The sequence below is a fragment of the Sycon ciliatum genome, chromosome 9, assembly GCF_964019385.1.
Source record: "Sycon ciliatum chromosome 9, ocSycCili1.1, whole genome shotgun sequence".
Classification (NCBI taxonomy): Eukaryota; Metazoa; Porifera; class Calcarea; order Leucosolenida; family Sycettidae; genus Sycon; species Sycon ciliatum.
In genome coordinates this window covers 12,997,927-13,010,515 of record NC_088651.1, presented here as the reverse complement: position 1 = coordinate 13,010,515, position 12,589 = coordinate 12,997,927, and the positions used below count along the sequence as shown (strand labels likewise).

General features: G+C 44.2%; 1 protein-coding gene across 1 annotated transcript; it reads left to right on the top strand.

Annotated features, from left to right (window-relative positions):
• Positions 1-557: 557 nt before the first annotated feature.
• Positions 558-8,847, top strand: LOC135825155 (uncharacterized). Its single transcript, XM_065337882.1, has 3 exons — positions 558-643; positions 885-1,301; positions 7,325-8,847. Exons 2-3 carry the CDS (start codon positions 921-923, stop codon positions 8,333-8,335), a joined length of 1,392 nt encoding a protein of 463 aa, XP_065193954.1. The 5' UTR covers positions 558-643; positions 885-920; the 3' UTR covers positions 8,336-8,847.
• The last annotated feature ends 3,742 nt before the right edge of the window (positions 8,848-12,589 follow it).

Here is a 12,589-nt window from a genome sequence, read left to right as displayed (position 1 = left end):
TGCGTGGACATGCATCGTTGCATGCAAAGTTTTACATTGCGAAATTAGTTCGATCGCTTCCAAACTATCATTTGAAAGAAGGAAGTCAATTGACAACTACTTGTATTTCAATGGATAAGGAGAACTTCAGAATACAAAAGATCAGGCTGGGAAGTAAACTGCCTGAGAAGAGAAAAAAGTGCCAACCCCACCAAGACTCGAACCCAGGATCTTGCTTGTCATCAGTAATGCTCTAGCCATGCGAGCCATGGAACCAGGCTAAACCTAGAAGGCGCTGACAGGGTTTTCACTTCCTACTGAGACCAATCGAATAGCTAGCGTAGGACCTTGCTTACGTCACACAGGTTCCACACTTACAAGTTCAAGAGATGTGTGCACTTATGTCACTAGTACTTATCACTTATTACTGGCTGCCCGTTTTGGATCCATCAGCTGCCTGATGATCGTAGTAATACGTGAAAGTCAGAGTTGTGACAAAGCTTCCAATCTCTCTTGTGCAAAAGTCAGAGATATGAAGCTTACACTTAGTTACAGGCGACCAGTTGCGTTTTGCACATCAGACGGCGAGAAGAGATTTTTACTCCTGGGGAATTTTGTGATTGTCCCATACCATCAGTTCTAATTTTCTTTTCCTCTGAGAAAGGTAAGGAGGGATATTTCAACAATCTAGGATAAAGGTCCTCAGGGTTTACTGATAACGAACTGTGATTGTTCATCACACTTTCTGACTATATGCAGAGAATCTGGAATGAGGATAGCCCAGACAAACCGATCGATGTGACACTCTAGAGCATCTGACGTGTGTGTCTGTGTGCGCGAGCGTGTGCGTGTCGGTGTCTGTATTTGTTTTCCAATGCGTGTTGGTTGGTTGTGCCTTTCTCCAGGATAGAGATCGAAACACATACATACACACACCAACAATGGATTCCAATCAGCAATCTGACCATTCCAATGACGAAGCATCAGCGGTAGCCCTTCCACAACATATCACCGCCACCAGTGAGCGTGATTGTCCTTTGCCAGGGACTGTTCCTGATGGCCTTGCTGTTCGTGATGATGAGGTCATGCAAGAAGAACTGTTGCTAGACGAAGGAGCCGCGGTTTTTTTTAATGAATCTGAAGATCAACAGTCAAGGGTGTTAGAATCAGTCGAGTCAGGACTTGGCAATGTTTTATTTGACGTGTGGTGCTTAACTCTGTTACCTTTGCTGTCAATTCCGGACATCTTTCAGCTGTGTGGGGTTAGTAGACGCTTGAGGGAGCTGCTACACAATGAGTACACATTCAAGGGTCTATGTCAGGTGAGTGGCAACGTGCGATTTAAATGATTTGTGAATTTTGGTTTCAGTTATTCTGCTTTCAAGTTGCATTTGAAATTGAATACTGTAATACATGCGCATGCCTGCCAAGTGCAGAAAGTGCGTTTCCTAAATAGTTGGCGTGGTTATATCCTTTAAGGTGGCAGACTACCCAAAAATTCCCTGAAAAATCGAATTTGTAAATTCATATTGAGTGCTATGTCAGTTGAAAGAGCATGAATAGCTGTCCAAAAAATCAGGTTTTTGAGCCACGTATTAGGCTGCACGGCGAAGCCCGCCGCCGTGCAGCAGGACTTTTGCCAGCACCCTCGTGACGTTGCAGATAAGTGGCTTGATTATTGTAGTTGACGTTGATACAGTGACTTTGGCAAGTTTGAGTCGTGTCAAGAAGTCAGGTAGGATTCAGTACTAGGCAGTAGTGAAACGTGAGTGGTAGTCTTTGCCGGTTTCTGAGGGTATCCTGGATTTGGTGGGCAGCGCTGTGGAAATGGCTTGCTGTGGACATCCCAGCACTGGATGTTGTATCAAAGGTACGACCTCGTAGCACGTGCTAAACCTAAAAAAAATCAAAAATTGACTTGGGTCTGTGGGAGTGTGTGAGAGAACGCCCACTCGTTCCGTTGTGACAGATTCCAGGGCCTCGTTGAGGGGCCCTACCCCATCACCCATGGCTGCTTCTGGACTTGTTCTAGGTTTGAGTCCCGCGCACGAACAGAATGAGCACGAAAATGTGAAAAAATTGTAAATGCATTTGTTTGGCTCCTGGGTGGCTCGCACACCGTGGCACTATGCCGGAAATTTCAGTTTTTCCGGCCTGGAAAGCCTGTCAGTGAGGCGCAAGAACTTGTAAATCATGTCCTGAGGGCCAGCATAGTGGCAGGAGTGTGTGGTCAACATTTCACTCAAATCCATTGAGAAACACCAAAGTTACAGTCAATTGAATGCCATACGAAATTTATGGGTAGGCTGTCCCCTTAAAGACAAAAATTTCAATCAAAGTAGCTACATGTTTGTGTCCAGTATGAGTTTCTTGCCACATTCATCAGTAGTATAGACGTAACCTTAAGGCATAACAGAGAATAACCTAAGGATATATACATTCGGTACAGAGATGATGAAAGTGCCAAAAACAACGTCAAATATTAACCCTTTCAGTGCTAATGACGAGATATCTAGCTCTGTAAAGTGTACCTGAACGGCGGATGAGGAGATATCTCGCTCCACTGCCAACGCAATAGTACCAAGTGCATATATCACTGTACAAACTGTCGTTTCTTTTGTCAACGGCGGCCGATTTTCACACACGATATGTATACCCTTGGAAAGGTATTGAGCTCAGCTTTCCAGTGATATAATGTTCTTTGCGATAGGACTAGATTTGAGTGAGCGGTGACGGCTAGAATTGCAAAAAGTCAAAAACACGCTTTCTGGCCATCTGTTCAAACATTTTGCTCGCGACTTGCTTTTTTTTAGGGGATTTCCCTTTGCTAAAGCGCATGCGTGGTGGACATCAAACAAAGCGCTTAGATTTCAGCTTGGCAGCGCAGTTTGAATTGTATTGTATTGTATTGTATTGTATTTATTTAAAAGGATTCTCCAAAAGCAAATGGATGCTTATCACGGAAGTCTCCCACATAAATATCGCAAGAAAAATGGGGAAATGGGGGAGAGGAGAGTGGAAGATGAAGCATGGGATGAAGGGAAACAAGTACCTAAATATCGAGGTATAAAAGCAGGAAAGAAATCGACGAGGGAAGAAATCACCTCTGCAGATAATAGCGGGACATTTAGATGAAAAAAACCCAGCAAGGATTAATTTTAAGGAAAAAAAATTCTCAAACGGAAAAGTTCGGAATTCCAGTCAGAGAATATCTATGCTGTGAGTAATGAGCCTTTAGAGCAATGCGAAAATTGACAGAGGACTGAACGCAGCGGATGTGTTCTGGAAGTTTGTTCCATTCCACAGATAAACTGAAGAGAGGGGATTTAAGGAAATGGGCGCCAGAACGAGGTAAAACTATAGAGGACGGGTGACGACAACTAAGGGATACATTGAATTTGAAACGAATTAGCAAAGACGGAAACTGGTAAAAGACATGATGAAAATACAGCAAGGACAGAATCTGACGACGCCACTTCAGGGATGACCAGTCACAAGTACGATTAAGAATCTGCTTCGGGGTTTCCCACTCAGGAGGGTGCCGGGTCTTACAAAGCAGATATGAACGAGCAGCAACGGCTTGCAGTCGGTCTAACGTAAGCGAATCTGAATGGGATACGGCGAATGACCAGACAGGGACTGCGTATTCTAACAGTGGTCGTACGTAACACTTGTAGAGCAAATTCACGGTTGAAGCAGAAAGGAAATGGGCCATATGGCGCAACAGAAAAACACGACTGCGAAACTTATGGGTGATAGATTTTATATGGTCAGAAAAATTTAGTGAAGGAGTGATAGTCACGCCGAGATGACAGTGGCTATCACCTTTCTGAATAGGCACACCGTTCATTGTCAAGGGGGATGACGGGCCGGGGGCTAATGCATATTTTTGAAAGGGTAGGTGGACGCATTTACTGGTGTTAAACGTCATGGCAGTAGCTGATGACCATTGACAACACTTATCAATGTCAGTCTGGAGCAATGCATGATGGATAGGAAGTGAGGTGTTTGCTGGAGAAACAAGAATTAAATTAGAGTCATCAGCAAAAAGGGATAGGGTACTAGAAGCAGGGGCATCAGGAAAGGAGTTGATGCACAGGTTAAAAAGAAGCGGGCCGAGATGGGAACCTTGGGGTACGCCAGCTGTGATGGGCAATGTGAAGTTTGGTTAAGTTTGAGCGAGATGGCGAACAAAAATGTATTATGAAGTTGTTTAGCGATTCTGAGACATGCAAGGGCATCTTCTAGAGCACATAGAAGTGACCCTGGCATGCCTTAAGCCTAGTTCACATTCAACGTAACGCCGACGGTACGGGACGTAAGGGCTTGTCGGGAGGGCTGGGGTGAGCTGTAAAATCCTGTACGATTCGTACGACACGACATGCAGCAGTCGTTGCGACGTTCAACGTCGAACGGCGCGAGTCATAAGGCACGGTCCGTGACGGGGTGACTTTTGGACCTAAATTCTCGCTTTTCGGGACTTCTTATCAATTATTTTTCCTTGAAAGAAGCGGAATCAAGTTCACAATACCAGTTTTTCATGAAGACCAAAAAATTAGCCCTGAAAGTTGTGGCATTCAAATAATAGCCCCAGGAAATGATAGAATAGTTAGTCTGTCACGCTTCTGAACTATCCCTAAATACAATTGAATAAGTGACATGAGATCTTATGTTGCTAAAATTCAACTCAAATCGTGCTAGGCATTCTGTTAGTTATCATGGGAAGTGCAGTGTTGGAAATGCTAAAAATTTCCAAGTACGAATCGGGAGTAGTCGGCGCACGACGCCGTCTCCTGTTCACACTCGAATTGCAGCTGTTTTGTACGCTTGCGTCCCCGTCTTCGCCCGTCTACGGTATGAAAAGGTGGATCGATCCAACTCTTCCCGTCGTTTCCCTATCTGTACGGTAGTACGGTTGCGTTCCCGTTCCTCGTGTTCACATTGGACGCCGTCAGACCGTCCCGTCGCTTCCCGTCGATCCTTACGTCGCGTCTCGTCGCGCCCCGTCGAATGTGAACTAGGCTTTAGGAGCAGGGAACTACCAGGAAGTCCTCGCTTGGCTCAGGCCTTTCCAATGAGCCATAGATCATGGAAATCTATCAATGAAATCAAAAATTACGAAAGATTTTGCTCGGCAACGTTCATGCAGGGTTCAAAATGAAAGTAAGTGCGCTGAAAGCTTAGCCGCCAGGGGGAAACTAGGCCAGCAGTGAAAGGGTTAATTGAATATTTCATGAAAGATAACGCTAGTTGCTAGTATAGATAGATGGTGCCTTTTGTGCACAGCTAGCGAGGTGATTGTAAGCGAGAAAGTGTGATGGTGAGAATGAATAGTGAATGTCAATTACAGGAAAAAATGTGAGTGCAGTGACATTTTCCTTTTGCTTACAACCATCTGATAAGGGAGACGAATATGCACAGCTTGAAGGACTTTCCATTTCTTGAAAGTACTAGCACGTTACACAACACTAAACCATGAATCATTGTACTGCTCTTGACAAACAGGATCATGCAACAAATGGGTCTTCGTGGCAGACGGGTTGTTTTTCTCTTTGTCTTCCCGAACCTTACGTTATTTTGTCTTTTCAATTTCGAATCCGAAATCTTATGTCCAAAATGACGCTCCTCATAATCGGATCTCCGTTTTCAACGTGAAAGGCAGTAACTCACTTTGAAAAAATGCGTCCGTTAACAACAAACGAGTTAAGAGTAACTCTCCACCACTGTAACTAGATACTATATACAGTCAGAAAGTGCAACAACTAGGCACAAAACTGACAGAGTACTGAGACATTCGACGTCCTGACATTCGACGTCTATAGTTTCTAGTTACAGTGGTGGAGAGTTACTCTTAACTCGTTTCCATAATTATGTCATTTTCCTTTCTACTTTTATTATTGGCTCAATACCCGAGTTTAACAACAAACGTTTTGTGTTGTACAGGTTTGCTGGGACCTTTAGAGCTCCGAAGTTTTGTGTGTATGAACTATGATTACTTAGTCATGGCTTCAATGCAGAATTTTCCATTTTTGAGATTTCGGTAATGGCACAGGCCAACCTCAGAGGTACTGCAAATGCAGCACACGTCGAATATTTAAAATCAGAATATAAATTTTACATACGGTGAACATTGTACTTCATTACTCAAAATGTAAGTTGCGTATTTCAATGGTAACAATTTACCATCAAGATCAAAGGAGGAGTCAACGAACAGAGGTTAAACAACATGAAGCGAGCCTGGGACCGAATGGTGTTGATGAGGAGAATGACACGGAGGACGACACTGAGGACGATTTGGAAGATGAGACGGAGGACGAGGTTGCGGTTGATGGAGACGAGGAATCAGATGGTGATTGTGATCGTAAGGAGTCTGCCGTTTTCCTTCACTTGTTGTCTCACCTAATGTGTCTGCAGGTGTATGATGATTTTATTTTTTCTGTTCTTTGTCGGGCACGGTATGCTAGTCAGTTGAAAGTAGTTGAGGCTGTTTGTATTCGTTTACATAAGCCTGATCTTTGTACGCAGAAGAAAAATGTGGTTTCGTTAAAATTGTTTTCCTAGGTGCACAGCATGATTGTTTGTCTCACTACACAGTTTTAGCGTTATAATAATTATTGGTTTCTCACCCGCCGTTGCACTTAGCTCTCACTTCACTTCTATTGTCTCACCTTCCCTCATTCTATTTTGGCACTGTATTTTGTTCTCGTAACACATCATTGAATGTATATTTAATCATTGTTCAGCATGGTTACTCTTCAGTCACGACTTTCCACTGATGAACGTGACAAGAAAATGTATTCTGGTGAACTTTCATGACTTGGTTATGGTGTGGCGATGACTGCAGAATTTGTTCTCTTTATTGCTATTATGAAAAGAACATTCCCGGAATTTAACTATTTTCATAGGATGTGGAATGTCTAGGTTGCATATACACCTTTCATAAAACCACTATATTTACACTCGGATACTGAGCCAGTAATAAATGAAAAAAGGAGAAGAAACGCATGAGAACGAGATAAACAGTCAGAAAGTGCGATAACAGACCACAAAACTGACAGGCTACTGAGACCTATTATCGCACTTTCTGACTTTTTACCATTTTGTTTGAGTCGTGGTTAGTTGCTGCATAACTCGTTCTCATGTCTTTCTTCTCTTTTTCACTACATTTACATTGAAACAAAATTGATTCAAAAACACAAAGAGAATTGATAATTCCTCATACATGTAATTGACACACACTTTGTTAGTGCTACGTTGTTTGAAATGTGTGGTGGCCATTCGGGAATTGCATAATATATGTAATGTTTTACTGTCTTGTTGTTGCTCCACTGTCCCATGCATACAGCACCGGTATCAGCTCAGTCCGTATTTGGAGATGTCCTACATTCAAATTGCCAAAGTCATGTACATCGCCACCAGGGTAGCTAGCCTGCATCACAGCGGCACTGCGGAGTTCATGAACTGCGTGATTGGTAGCAATGATCATCGAGTTTTCGGACACAAAATGCGGTCGATTGTTCGATTATCAAGCCTAGCGCTGCCACTGCCTGAGAACGTCGTCAATACGTTTCCTAGCTGCACAAGCACTGGGCAGTTGATGTTACTCGCACAAGAGCAGTGCCTGTTGGTGGAAGAAGCTTGTACCTACCTTCCAAACATTTCACAGACGTTTATTGAAGAAACATGCAATGAGGAACCAGGTTGTATTTTTTACAGACTTGAAGACCTAGTGAAGTTATCGTTTGACAATTGCAGCTCCATTGAACAGTACCAAACAGCAATCATCAAGGATTTAGAGAAGGATAGTTCAGAGATGGTCCAATACTTGTCCTCCACGAACCGGTCTAGCAGGCTAGTGAGCATCGCGAAAGGGTTTTACAGCGTCGCAAGGCGAGATACGACAGTGGTCTCATTACTTAATAATGAGTATTTGATCGCACATCTCACACCGTGCTTAGCTAAGCCTTGGATCTATAACCCCTTCCATCATTTTATTATGAATTTTAGAAACAGTGACATTGCTTCTGCTGACGCATTTGCCTCCCTTAAGTGGATTGACGCGACTACACTGCTCGCAACAACACACTCTGTGATCAATCTGCTGATCACGAACAACCTGCAGACAAACGAAGTGGAGGATTACTTCACGGCTGTCCTTGAGTACAACACGCTGTGGATGAGTTTGCCACAATCCAGTCGCCCCAGGCGTGACGATCTATACCGTGGCTTGGGTACCTACATACGTGGGTCATCACTAGAGTCAGGTTTGCAGAGGAAATTGACCAAGGTCGATTTCCTAAATGCTATGAAAAAATATGGCGATGAACTTGTTGCCAATGCGGTCTCGCACGCCTAAGACTTTTAATAGTATTCCTCCTGCTGTAAAAGCACAACCCACTTCTGCACAGTATTTTCCTAGTCATTTCTGTTGGTTGAGAAGTGTCGATATTGATAAACTTTGATTCAGACTCTTTTGATCTCTTTTGATCTTCCTGATTTGCTCAATGCAGTTTTGTTATTACAGACTTACCGGTTACAAGGTTTGAGAGGCGACTAAGCACGTCTGCAAGCCGTGGAAGCATTACGTCATAGTTTCCTCTCCACCCGAATCCTCACCTATTCTCAAATGACGCTTCCACTGCATTTTGCATTTTTTAACTATTTTCAATTAAAATATTCGCTGCAGATATGGCTCATACTTCTGTTCACAAGAACTGTGTTACTACGTTTGTATGGGACACCTGATTCTATTGTGGTCTTTCAAGTTGACTTTAGTTTAGAGTGTCATATAGTAACTTCGATCGAATGATCTCAACCTTTGCCAAGCAGGACTATCCTCATTTGAGCTTCTCTATCTGTAAATTCATCAGAGAAAAGGCTGAAATAATAAATAATTCCTGAAGATGGGTATTTTTTACTAAGGCCACAGCTTCCAATCATGACATGCCAAGCAGTGGTGCAGCATCGCAGGCATGAATCGTGTACGTGGTGACGGGGTCTGATGTGCCCCACCGACCTAGGGTCTAGGCTTCGCTGCACAGCAAACGCGTCGAAAGACAACGGGGAGCTAATAATTATCGGGAGAAGGGGGTAGAAGAAGGAGAGAGAGAGAGAGAGAGAGAGAGAGAGAGAGAGAGAGAGAGAGAGAGAACGAGAGAGAGCGAGAGCGAGAGAGAGAGAGTGAGAGAGAGAGAGACAGAGAGAGAGAGAGAGAGAGAGAGAGAGAGAGAGAGAGAGAGAGAGAGAGAGAGAGAGAGAGAGAGAGAGAGAGAGAGAGAGAGAGAGAGAGAGAGAGAGAGAGAGAGAGAGAGAGAGAGAGAGAGAGAGAGAGAGAGAGAGAGAGAGAGAGAGAGAGAGAGAGAGAGAGAGAGAGAGAGAGAGAGAGAGAGAGAGTATCCTAGCGTGCTGCCGAAATCTAGTCTTACCTTGATCAGAGGAAGAAAAGTTAGAACTGATGATATCGGCCAACAACAAGCTACATGTACATGCTTGCTGTTGTTTGACAGCATTAAACAAGGTGGGGGACACCGTGGTCGGAAGCAGTGACCTTTCTACAACCATCCACGATCGGTAGAGCCCGGTGGATGATTGTAGAAAGGTCACTCTTTCCGAACACAGTGTCCTCCACCTTGTTTCATGTTGTCAACCAACAACATGTGGTAACTAAAAAAGGGCTTATCTAATACCAAGCTAGATGCTCTATATAAATAAACAAAACTACTCCCGCCGTCAGATTTGCATCACTGTCACTGAGCTGATCTCTTGTAATTTTAAGATCTCGGACGTGTACTGTAGTACTAGTGACGTACACGTAATCGTTTGTACCCCTTTAACGTGCGTGAGAGCACTGAGACGTGTGGGTCCTATGCAAATTGTTTGATGATTCTCAGTATACATGTAGAAGCGCAGTGCAAACACCGATGGTCACCTCATATAATATTAATATACTGGAACGGAGAGCCAACGATTAATGTATTGTAAAGAAAAGAAACAAGGAACTACACGCTACGCTATACATAATGTTAACTAACACCTCCAGTTACTTGGAATTTAGCTCATGGGATAACATTGCACAAAGGCGACCAAGAGTATTGACGTTCTAAGACTAGCTTCCCGATAGTATATTGGGTACTGCTCTTGCCTGAAAATCAAGAGGTCGCAGGTTTGAGCCCGGCAGTCGCACATCTGACTGCAACATTCCCACGACGCAGCTCACCAGATCAAGGTGTAATGTGTGGGAGACACCAAAAAGTACAGCAGCAGTGGTGTCTTCAACTTCATTCTCCCGAGCCAAGCTCCGCATGAAAACATCCAAGAAGAAGATTGCATGATGATTCCAGCGGGGACGAAACGTACGTCGCAATCGAGCGATCTCGTTGCTGTGTCATCTTCTGTGTGCTATGCGCTACTTGATGTACCAGCCTGATATGCCGGATACCGCCAACCATGCATCGACCAGGCGCCAGGCGCGAACTGATGGTGGTGGTGGTGAGAAGGAGAGCTCTGTGCCAGAACTTTGCAGCCTAGAGAGCGCGTGTGGGCAGGCGTGTGTTTACCGCCATATTGCCAGGTGTGTCTTTACCAGGGATGCAAACTTACAGAGACGCTCTGTAAGTTTGCATCCCTGGTGATGGCTTGCCCTGGAGAGCAGTACATAAGTGGTGCTTTTCAGGCACAATCTTCCTCAGCCTACTCAAGCTCAACTGATGAGGGGTGAATTCCCCGAAACACCGTGTATTGAGCAGGGAGTGGTGCTTTCTTGCAGGTTTGCCGAGTGGAAGGTGCAACGTGCTCCTCGTGTGCTCCGGATGGCAGTCGTGAGTCAGTCAAGTGTCAAGTTCGGCAAGAAGCGTGTGTTCCTAGTTGGAACAATCAACTTCATGACTATTTCCGCCGAAGTCGCAACTTCTAAGTTCACATTACTGGAAGCAAAGAGAAACAAATCTGAATGATTAATTAGCAGTTATTAGAACACCAGCTTCATGTTGGCCTTGAAATCATTTAGCGTACAAGACGATTTTACTGATTGAGGCAGGGCCAGCCAGAGAGAATAGGCAGCGAAAAACGGAGATCTGGTATACCGGTAAGCTGATACTCGGGCTTTAGGTAAAGTGCAGGGATTGTGCTTAGGACGAGTGGGAAGAAACCAGTTATATTTACGCAAGTGTGGCGGGGCTTTGTCAAGACGAATACAATGAACAACAATACACAGTTTTCGATCCGCCTGACTAGAGATAGGGAAGGTGTTAAACATATTATACAGCTCGGCAGAAGGAATGTATGATGGATTGCGGAAAAGGACTTTGAATATCCTCTTATTGTGGACTTCCAGGGTACTCACTAACGATTTACTTAGTAGGGATGGCCAGGCGGTTGAGCAATAGAGAAAAATGGGGAGAATAATTATAGCATTCAAGCGGTAGGTGGGAGCAGTGAGACACGAGGTAGCCAACAGCTTTACTGACTTTGCTACAGATATAGTCGACATGTCTGCTAAACGATAAATCTGAGTCAATGACCAAACCAAGATGCTTGTGTTGTTTTACCACTGTGATGTCTGTGAGGGATCCGGAAAGATTGAATGCATAGGTTGGCTCTGAGTTCGGCAGGAATAATATCTCAGTCTTGGCCATATTAGGTCTTAGTCTCCAGGTAGTCAGGACTTCGTTGATACCGCGCTGGAGACTGTCTCGCAGCCTGTCTTGACACTCCTTGAATCGGAGCAGTGCAGTATCGTCAGCAAATAAGGACCCACCTTCAACATGACTGGGAAAATCATTAATATACACTAGGAAAAGGAGGGGCACTAGGCTGGATCCCCGGGGCACTCCGGACAGAACAGGTGAAGCATCTGAGAGAAGTCCACCTTCAAAGACAACTTGCGTTCTGTCGGATAGGTAGTCTGTAATCCACTCCAGCGCTGCGCCACACACACCGAACACTTTGGAAAGTTTAGCAAGTAATGCACGGTGCCACACGGTGTCGAAAGCTTTCACGAGGTCGAAAAAGCAGATGGCAACTTTCCGCCCCATATGACGATGGTCGGCAATGTTTTGGATCAGCTTGGTGAGCTGTAGAGAGGTCGTGTCACCACGACGAAACCCAGATTCGGCTGGATCCAGAGCAGGAGAAATATGATTATATAATTGATTGAAAAGGCAACGAGGAGGCAATAACTTTATTAATGCGATTAATAGTATAAGTGAAGCGGACATTACAAAATGATGAATGAGAATACATGTATCTAAAATGGTTGTTCCTAATCGATTTTCTTGAGACTATCATCAGGGAAAAATCGTCTCACAATAGAGGCTATACGGAGAAACAAACTGCTTATAGGTTATAGGATAGTGGGAAGAATACAAGGTGAGGTGTGAAAAGAAAAAAAGAAAGTGGGAGAGAAGACGAAAGAAATTAGAAGAAAAGATGTGAGAGTGTTCCGACGGTGTGAGCTACTACAAAAGGTGAGTGAAATGAAGGCGTGGAAGCAGGTGAATGTGATAGAGTGAGGAACTGTGAGGTGTAGGTGCATGCGAATGAATACGTGTGTGAATGCTAGGTGAAGAGTCTCAGTTTAGTGACATTTTGTTTCTGAATGCATAGATTAGGA